Source organism: Orbicella franksi, chromosome 4, assembly GCF_964199315.1.
Source record: "Orbicella franksi chromosome 4, jaOrbFran1.1, whole genome shotgun sequence".
NCBI lineage: Eukaryota > Metazoa > Cnidaria > Anthozoa > Scleractinia > Merulinidae > Orbicella > Orbicella franksi.
The window spans coordinates 32280936-32291778 of NC_138148.1; the positions used below are offsets into that span (position 1 = coordinate 32280936).

General features: G+C 36.9%; 1 protein-coding gene across 1 annotated transcript; it reads left to right on the plus strand.

The window, feature by feature from the left end:
• Positions 1–138: 138 nt before the first annotated feature.
• Positions 139–7464, plus strand: LOC145484038 (GTP cyclohydrolase 1-like). Its single transcript, XM_081462641.1, has 6 exons — positions 139–414; positions 3978–4087; positions 4530–4585; positions 4780–4811; positions 5486–5570; positions 6017–7464. Exons 1-6 carry the CDS (start codon positions 144–146, stop codon positions 6150–6152), a joined length of 690 nt encoding a protein of 229 aa, XP_081318767.1. The 5' UTR covers positions 139–143; the 3' UTR covers positions 6153–7464.
• The last annotated feature ends 3379 nt before the right edge of the window (positions 7465–10843 follow it).

Below are 10843 nucleotides of genomic sequence, written 5' to 3' on the forward strand. Positions count from 1 at the left end.
GGCGCGAACTCGGAAAATCGTCAACGCTTGGAACGCCTGGCCAATTTTTGAACTTCCCGGTTCTGCTTCACCTGGCTGGCACAAGGAAATACTAATCATCTACGCATATTGTCTTCTATATTGTATTGTATTTAAATGTTACAATGGACAGCTCAATTACTCAAGCAAGCAGTAAAGGTAAAACACGGCCCAATCGACCTTCATCAATTAACATGGATGACGTACCCGAGCTGAAACCAAGACCTAGCGACGCAGATTCTGTGGAAAATCAACAAAACCAACTCGAGGCTGCCTTTGGAATGGTTTTAGCGAACATTGGAGAAGACAGTGGTCGCCAAGGCCTTTTGAAAACACCCTCTCGCGCTGCAAAAGCAATGCTCTTCTTTACTAAAGGATACGAAGAGACAATTGAAGGTGAGCGAGAGTTTTATGACCTCTGAAAAGATACTGGCCTCGGGCTCTCGCGTTATCCCGGCCTTGCTTTCAGTGCGCCCATTCTGCAATGAACAGCTTTGAATTATTTTAGAACTTCAGTTGCTTGCTCGAGCCCCACTACCCTTTGTGCTACAAACACTGCCGAGAGTAATTATAGGTTATGTATATTTTTTTTACTTTTAATCCCATCTTTGTTACAAACAGCAAAACTTTGTTTCACTCCAGAGTTGGAAGAGAAATTAATTGTTACCTTCGAATCTCTGAAAAAGCTAGATGTGGAAGATGCCAACTAACTACACATTAGTATGACAGATGAGTACGCTTATTGGTTGCAAAGTTTGTGATTAATAAGTTAAGCGTGATGAAAACATTTGGGTTAATTGCACAATCAAACGCTGAGAACGTGAAAATTACACAAAATGTACGTGTAAACATTATATGCGGAGTCCCAAAAGTGTTTAGAGCTTTAGGGCTCTAGCCCATAAAGTGTAGATCTGAAGAACCATGAAAACAAAAATATAGGGCCACTAAAACTTTAAGACAATTTCACTTTAGGGCTCCAGACTCCACTTTAATTTTAAACTTTGACTCACGCAGATTCATTTTTTGATAAAAATATCAGCCTTTTTGCAAACCAGAGCCTCTATTTATGCTTAACAAGTCATGGGTCTTTTTATGTCTTCTTAGATGTTTCTTGGTGTCTCCTGTCATTTATTGGCAGTTAATTGGAATGAATAGTTAATCATGGTTGTAAATTCAAATGCAAATATTGTACAAGGTCAATTAACAACTTCAACTACAAAAGGGAATGTGACTGTTTGTACTTCATCACTGTCTTCTCTCCAGATCCTGTTTCACAATGTTGGCAAACAAAAAGGACAGGAATTAGGTATTCAAATGATCAAATTTTAAAATGCTGGGCTCCATGCTTTGCAGAAAAGTGTATTCAGGGCTCCTGATTCCAAGTCCACCAGGATCAGGACTCAAGGAAGTATGATCAGGCTCTTGACTCCAAAGCAAATATCTCAAGGTTTTAAGGACCACATTTTGGGACCCAGATAATTTATAATAATTTGCTTGGTCATAATTTGTAAGACTATTAGAAGGTAATTTACAGCTAGTTAGCTGAAATTTAACACCTGATTTTCATAGTCTGGTATTTACTTTGCTAAATGAAAAATTTAATTCTGTGCGGCATTGAAGCATTTTTTTCGTGATCCAGTAATAATTTTCATTTTTTGAGCATGGCTTAGAAGTCTCCTTCCAAACACTGTAGAAGTAAAGTTGTTTTGGTATTCAGATTTGCTAATAGATCTGACCAGAAGATGTTTGGTTGTGCATAATAAAGCCCAGATAGGATAAATTGTATTAAGTGACACAGTCTTGAAATAAATGCATAGAAGTCTCCAAAAAAATGGCTTTGGCACGACTGACTTGTTTTCAAATTACAACACTGACAGTAAAGGAAATAAAGAAATATCAGACGGTGCAAATGTTGACTAAGAAACTTCTGCTCAGTGCACCTAAGGGAAGTTTCTAGTTTTCTTTTCCTTTGTCATTAAAATTAATCAATCAGTACCTGCAAAAGTTGTGCTCTCACTGTACACTTAAGTTTTGCAATGTCATTTGTAATCAGTTGAGAAATAAAAACAGGTTTATCTGCCATATTGCGTGAGGAACTAATGGCCTGTACATGTGCACATACTAAGTAAACCACTTTGTTTTTAAATCAGTTAAGAAATTTTCATTGTTTGAGAACGATTTCTGCAGCTGGTGAGAATTGGTAAAAAATAACTTTTCACCTGCCTTGTGTTAGTTACCTGTGGCAGTTGTGGAAAAAATTATGACAAAATTTTGACAGTGACATGCAGACCATTTCAAACGAGAAGCTCTTTAACTGTGAAATTCAGGCAGGAGACACAATTACCTCTCCTTTCTGGCTCTCTGTTAGGAATTCAGGAATCAAACTTCTGTTTTCTTGAACAATACACCTTATTCCAAAATGGCTGCTATTTAAGTATTCTTTTGTTTACTTGCAAATTAGCCCTTGTTGCCTCGTTCTTAAACTCAAAATTCAAAAGAATATTTTCCCTTAAGCGAGACAACAAGGGCTCATTTTCAAGTAAACAAAAGAATACTAAAATGTCGGCCATTTTGGAATAAGGTGTATTAGGTACAAAAAATGAATTGAATATCTGTTTGGGCATTTTAACTGTGTAGTGTTAGTTTACTGTAGCTGTCTGTATAATTATGGTATTTATATGTATTACTAGACGTTATTTTGGTCCATGATCTCATAGGGTGAATGAAGGTTAAGAATCAATGTACAGCAATCCAACAAGAGTGTTATTATCCAAGGTTTTTCTTCCCTTTATCCTGACTTTGAACTGTGTTAGATGCTCTGATGCACAGTCAAAATTAATAGCAGTTCTACAAGAAACCTGTTAGTCAAGACTGGTCGTCCATCATTTATGGGATTTTGTACTAAGTCTTGTTTTGCGCATTGGAATGTTAACAAGAGATGTTAACAAGAGACATTAACACCATCCTTTAATTTTGCTTTCAAAAAGATCAATTTGTGTGGCTTCTGATAATGGGATTTCATACTGAACAATAGTTTATTTTCCTAGCTGCAATTTGTTTCAAGGCTAATTTGATTTCACTCCTTACGGGTTTTTTCTGTCAGCCTAAATGACTAAGTTTAGCATGTCCCAGGAAGGAACAATATATAGCTGGTCATGCAAAGTTGTTAATTACTCATAGACCTGCCTTTTGTAGTATTGATAGTAATTAGCCTTTTCTACCACACTGTTTTCATTGTTAATTAACTGGTTATTCTTTTCTAAGTCCTTTTGTTTTCTTAGGTGAAGCTGCATGATCAATATCCAATCTGCAAACTGTTCATGGATGTTACATAATTATACAAAATTGATATAATATTTGTCTTGATTTTTTCAGTGAGTGTATTCTCTGATGTTAGAGCCTTCAAATTTAATAATTACTGAAAATAAAATGATTACATTCATTGGATCTTATTTTTTTTCCTTTGGATATCCTGTAGCATTAATTTTCTGCACTTTATACAATTATAATTTTGGAATTATGGAATACTGAGATATTTGACAAACAATATATATTTAACCTGCATCTGGCCCCAGTTGTTCAAAGGCCAGATAACTCTATCTACTGGATAAATCGCTATCCAGTGGACAAGTTTTAACAAAACAAACCAAGCTATCCACGGGATAGTAATTTCTCCCGTGGATAGCGTTATCCACCTTTCGAATGACCGGAGCCTGACCTTTAGCTTGTTTCACTCTGTATTGAGAAAATGACTTTTAAACATTTACAGATACCACAAAATGGCTCACAAAAAACTGAGGGCATGACATGAAATTCAAAAGATGCACATGTATTTAGTTATATGTAGTTTATGCTGCCATTTTTTCTGGTCAATTTTTTTTTCTCCTCTCACTTGACCATGCTCACAGCCAAGACTATTATTAGTTCTTTAACTTGAGCTTTTGCATTATTATCATCAGATATTCTTAATGATGCTGTTTTTGATGAAAATCACGATGAACTGGTCATAGTGAAGGATATTGACATGTTCTCTTTATGTGAACATCATCTAGTACCATTTATGGGAAAGGTATGTAACTATGTAAAATGTTTGCTCTACATGTAAATGTTCCACTTAATCTACCAGGTTGCAAAGGTTTCAGTGGTGATTGTTTAGTGGACATCACTGCTCAGTGTTGCTAGTTTCTGTAGTGTTGCTAGTTTCTGCTCAGAAGCACAACTGCACACTAGAACAGGGACAAAATAAGACTTGTCTAATAATTAAATTGCTTCGTAAGTAATTATTACTTATAAAGCAATGGTAATTAGAAGTCATTGTGATGTTTAATAAATTTACTATTTGTCAGAATTGTTCCAGAGTGATCTTAGCCTCCTGATTGTCAAACATACTGTAATTTTATCTGATATTTAATTTAATTGCATTTCTTTTCTTTTATTTTCATTTTGTATAATTTTATTTTTTATTATTGTATTATTTTTTTTCAATAATTGTATTTTATTTTTCATTGTAGGTTCATATTGGTTATTTACCCAACAAGAGAGTTGTAGGACTCAGTAAGCTTGCTAGGTAAGCTATTGAATAAGACATAAGCTATGCTCAATAGAATTTGAAGGAATTTGGCATTTAAACTAGTCGACACAGAAAGCCATTTGCCAAACTAGAATCAAGATTGATATTTTGAGACTGGATCTTAAGAAATTAAAGCAAGAATGAATTATATTATGGTGGTAATTAGGTTAATTCATGTTTGCTTGTTACAGGATTGTAGAAATGTTTAGCCGTCGACTACAAGGTTAGTTGCATACGAGGTGGTACTAATAATACTTTTATACAACGGAAGTCACAATCTTGGACAATTTAAATGAAAAATTAAGATCACCCCTCCCTCCACTTTGATGCTGTAAAAAATGGCATGTTTTGGGTTTAGTGCCAGCTCATCATTGATTCGGCAGGGGGGAGGGTATTTCTTATATTATTCCGACCAAGATTGCGGCATAATTGCAGCAAAGGGCTAAAGCTACATATCAGATCATAGCAGGATTGCCACAAATTAGGAAATGGTCAGGGAAGAAAAGAAATTCTTCAAGATCAGAGAAAAGCCACATAATTCTATTTTGAGTGAGGAAAAACTGAAATTTTGAAGAAAAGTCAGAGAAAATTGAAATATATTTGTTATAACACTGCTGATTTATTATCACGGAAGGCTAAAAGAAATATTTCAACTCAAATTGGTCAAAGAGATGGCTGTGAGGGAGGGTTCAGGTTGATACTATATGTGGCATTTTATATTTATTTGGTCAGGAAAATTTTATTCTTATCAGAGAAAATTCAGGGAATGTTGAAAACTGATGTCTGTGGCAACCATGCATACCTCTCGGCATGTATTGCATGCCTATAATGACCCACGTGTGAAAAAACAACAGCTTTTTAGACCTTTGTACATACTGAATTGTTTTGCTCTTATAGTTCAAGAACGTCTGACAAAGCAGATTGCCATGGCTCTAACTGAAGCTGTCAACCCAGCAGGAGTGGGTGTGGTCATCGAGGCAACGTGAGTATTGACATGCATGCATTAATGCACATAGGAAAGTAAAATAATATGAAGTCTAAAGGGATGTTTAGGCTATTTATGTCAAAAAAAATTCACAGTCATTTAACTGTGAAATATCCTATGACTGATCATAATTTTCAACATGGTCAGTTCTTGAAATCAATGTTCTCAAACATATTTTTTCCACCCACCTAATCCACAGGTTTCATTCAGGAATTTTCCTTGAGCACTCTTTTTGTTTGATAATCTTTATTCTGCCTCTGCTGGACTTAAATCAGTACCACTCAGAAATATTATAGGAAGTAGCATCCATGACAGCCGAGTCAATTTTTGACCCTTTCATGCGCAAAGTTATGTTGATCACAGTTAGTAAATTTATTCCATATTTCCTCGTTGTGTTTGTTCTTATTAAAAAGTCAACTCTGTTTTAACAATTTATTTTCCAGACATATGTGTATGGTTATGCGTGGAGTACAAAAGCCAAGCAGTAAGACTGTCACCAGTTGCATGCTGGGGGCACTGAGGGAAGATCCCAGATCACGTGACGAGTTCTTGACCCTGATCAGAGATAGGGACAGATAGTTAGTTGTCAAATGTAATAGTCCCATTTTCTGCACCCTTCGTTCTCAACAAGCATAATTTCTCAAATAATAATAGGCTACCAAACAGGTAAATCATATTCTCCTTGGTCGTGGACTTTGAATAAAGTTAACAAACAAAACTACAGGAGAACATCAAGTATTACCAGCCGTTCATGTTATATCTAAATGACAGATTTCATACCCTTTCATATACCTGAAGGCTAAAAAAGGTACCCTTTTGGGGGAAGCCTCCCCATATAACACATAGGTCCCCAGGTGTCTGAGCTCTCTTTTATAGGTAAATTTAGTGTGCTGATCATGCCACAGTTTCATTTCCAGGACACCAGAGCACCTCATTTCTGTCGTTTCATTGTATCCAGGACAACTAACCTGTGAAAAATGTCCTTCATTGAAAAATAAGCACCATGTGCCCATGAGGTGCATTTTCTAAATTTAATCATTATTATCAGTAACCAACCAGTCACAGGTATGTGTGTGGATACTTCATGCATAAAATCAACATTGCAATAATTTTTTTTTCAACATTGCAATAGTTGCATCCTGACACTTTATTACTCTCATGTTGTTTTGTTTCACCACACAACCCCATGTACCTGGTTGCGTGTGAATGTAAATGCCTGCAATAAAGTGCAAGGCAATTAGCAATATTTTTATTCTTGAAATGCATAGAAATATACAATAAATTATATGGATTGTGTTCATCCAAAGTGCATCCTGATATTTTCAAAGATGCCTAACTTTTTGTACATCGAAAACTAAAACAGTGCAATCTAACAACAGTGGTAAAATATGCACTCAACAGCCATTTATTTTTACTATGTTGGAATATCTCACATATTTTGTAATGCTTGAGTCAAAATTCAAATGGAAATATTTGTGGAATATTTTACTTACGTATTATTTATTATGAGAATGTAAAAACTAGGCATGAATTTGTGGAAATAATATGTTTGTACTTTATAATGTTTGTTCATTAAATTACAATATTTGCTCCAGTAATGTAATTCAAAATATCAGAGTTTTAATAAAATTTCAATTAAGTAATATTTAAAAGTATTAAATTCAGTTGTTTTGGAATGAAAAGGCCTGCAAAAGACAGAATTCATTAGCTTTCTGTATAACTTCTGTGTTATCTATCTTTGTTTTTTCTTTTTTTGCTGGGGTGTTCATGGACAAAGAAACCAAATTGTTATACTTTAGAACTAAATTCAATATATTGCGCTGTAATGTAATACAATAATGATAGATTAATTTCAACCTTCATGCTAACTTAATAAATCAAAGGGCACAAATGTATGTTGTCATTATTTCAGTATTGTATTCTCCCAGGGGAGGGGTTGGGTACTCTCTTTTAGGCACTGGCTAACATTTACGCACAACTTGTTTGGGGTTAATTTAGTTTTGGCAGCACATAGAATGTTCCATGTGAAATCTTTGCTGTTGTTGCATGTCCCTTACCTGTATTATTTTCATAGTAAGCCCAGGTCTCAGGGGGAGAGGCACCTGTTTGGATGTTTAGCCTCAAAAGGTCCACAGCAGGAGCTTTTGTGGTACGTTTTAAAATGTTGAGCTGAAAAAAGTATGACCAGAGATAATGTGTTGTTTTAGAATATTTGGTATCTCTTAGGGGTGGAAAATAATTTCAAGCCACGTGCACAAAAAGAGCACTTTTCAAAATTTCCAACAAGCAACCCCGTCCTTTTTATGTAGGGGTCTCCCCAGGCCCAGGACAAGCGCCACAACAGGGAATTCAGGTGTTCATCTCTTTTTGACCTTCTTGAACATGTTAATCTGAATGTCAATTTTGGAATGGCGGCAAATGCTGGAAGGGGCACTTATTGGAATAGGGGCCCTTATTGAAAAAATACGGCACTCAATGGGGAGTGCCTATTGGATGGAGGGTGCCATTAAGGTACTGTAATAATTCTGAAATAACGACCCTAGTTGTTTTCGGATTAAGTAGCCTTCATCTTTCGCTACTTTCTGATAACCGCAACATTCCGGGGGCGGGGGAGAGGTCGCTACTTTCGGGTAGCTAAAACGTGTGGCATGTCAAATTCTGGCAATTATTAAAAAGTGTATGAAATATCTGCAACTCAGAAATTTTCGGGAAGTTGATTTCATAATAATATTAAAGCAACAACCTGAACGTTCTCCGCGTATTTTGATCGGAGAGAGATTCACTATCTGGCATCTGACAAGTTGTTATTTTTATCTTATTCACAGTGGTAATTCGTTTTCAAAATTAAGTAATTATACTGATTTTGATAAAATTTAAGGTTATCAGGCTGAAATCTAGGGTGGGGGGGTGGGGGGTAGGGGGGGTCTACCGTATAAAAAGTACGGGGTTACTTGTCGTACCTTTGAAGGGTTAAAAAACCGGCTAAATGGCCTGAGTTGCCTCGAGAGCAAGTCGCACCGTTAACTGACCGATCTGAACTTTCTGATCACCATGTTTTACTAATATCAAGGCCCGGATAAACGGTGCAATATTGCGCGCAATGGGTAAATTGCATCGTGTATCCACCCGTGAAATTGTTGCATGCAATTCTGTGATGCAGTAGAATTTCGTCCTACTTCTGCAACATTGCGTGTAACAAATTTCTTCGTGTATCCAAACGTTTTGTTCTTGATATTTTCATTCACTTCTTTTATCAGCCTTTACATTACTTGCGTGGTACGGGTGGCAAGGAGTAGCCTAGCGTGCGGAATTTTGTTCCGTTTATTGATATACCTGTAAGTACTGGCTTAATGGGACAAAGGCAGCAAAGGTCTTTTTACTAGAGGATTAGCAAGCGATTACGAAAAAAAAACACTCTTGTGTAATTTTCCAAAGACATTCCCCGCTGCTGATGATAGCCCCTTCATGGGAAATTCTCGCGGTTTTTAATTCTTTCAGTTAGACATAAACTTCTAAGTTTAAAATTGATGGACACCAAAATAGAACGATAGAGCCCGAAGTGCTGTACTCTGTATACAGACTGTCTATTTTGTCATGAGTTTGTCGACATCGCGAGCTTAGAAACATATTAACCCGGCGCGTGGGATATGAACGAGCCAAAACACAAGAGGGGGGTGGAGCTGGAGGGAGACAAAATGTCGCTCGCGCTCTGGAAGAAAAATAACTCGAAGCGAAAAATAATAAACGTCTGTAGAAGTGCTGTCGTGTGGGCAGTGTTCTGGTTTACGCACCTGGTTTATATTATTTGTGCGCTTATTTTGTTCCTTACTTATAATTTATCCGGCCTTTTTAGTGTAAAAATTCACCTGTAGGGCTTTGAGTGTCCTCTTTGTTGTGATATTTACGTCAGTTCCTAACTTATTTCCTACGCACCTTGAAATGGTTGAACCTCCAGGGCACCACACTACGCTGATAAAGTGAAGAAAAGAAAAAGGTAAAAACAAAATGACTGGCTGGGAAGACAGATGTCTGCATTCTTTCCCCGCAATTAGCCAACAGAGCAGTAGTTTAGTTAGACTTTCTAAAAGTTCGTTCCAATAATACTTCCCTGACCATTAAGCGAGGGTCTACTTGTGGCAAGGGTTTGGTTTAGTGGGGCAGAGCACAAAGTGCGATACAAGAGCGCGAAGACAACAGCGAGCGCAGAGCGCAAGGAAGGTGGCTAAGTATGAGCTGGTTTGCGCATCTTGAAAAGTTTAACCTAAATTTTTCAAGATCGTCGTTTGTAATCCGTGTTAATCTTTTCCATCCCTAAACATCCTTGTTCCTTGGTGGTTTATTATTATCTCTTTGGTGTTTTTCTATCTTAGTAAACTACTATTTTCAGGTGTCCTTCAATTTAAATGTAATTTTGTTCGTGGCCAAAATAACTCAAAATACCGTGACTGAGCGCCGTTTAATTTAGAAGCAAATGGCAGAGTATCTTTAAAGACACTGGAAAGTCTTTGAGAACGATGCTCATTAGTTTTAAATAATACCGTGCCTGAGGGCGCCTGGTCATTGGCTAAATCAATGATAATTTTTTTCCTAATATGGCCGATCAGTAAGATTCTCAGCTCAATTCTGGTTATCAATTCTTGATAAACTCTCAGAGATCCATAAGAGAAGTTAAAAGCCGTCAGAATAGGGATTTGCCGTAAAAAAAAAAACAAAACAAAACAAAAAAAACACATTAAGGAAGCCTTAATGGGGGAGGGGGGTTCTTACGAAACGCCGTCCACAACTGACACAAAAAAACGCAGCAGGTTAAATAGAATGAAGTTGCTCTCTCACAGTGCTATGTGTCAGTGTTTCAAATGTCAGGGACTCTCTTCAGTTTTTTTAAAAATTTCTTAATTCTTCTTCTATCAGTCTTGAAAGTCGTCTTTACAAATCGTATTAGATGAGAGAAACTGATTGTCACATCATTCAGGAGCGTTAAGTCTGTCCACGGCAAGCCTTTATTTTTTGCTACGAGTTATTTTCCTTCGAGCGCGCGAGCGATGCGACTGCAGAGCGCGATAGCGGCCGATTTTGATCTTTCCCCATGCGTTTTAGCGCGTGTATCCCACGCGCCGGGTAAATATATCGCTAAGCTTGCGATCTTGACGAGCTGAAGGCCACATGGAGGGTCTGTGGACAGGTTAAGGAATATTTGACCAATATTACAACTTGCAGGAGAAACTTATAGTTAATTAGAACCTGGTTTAACGCGACCCCACTCTCCCCTT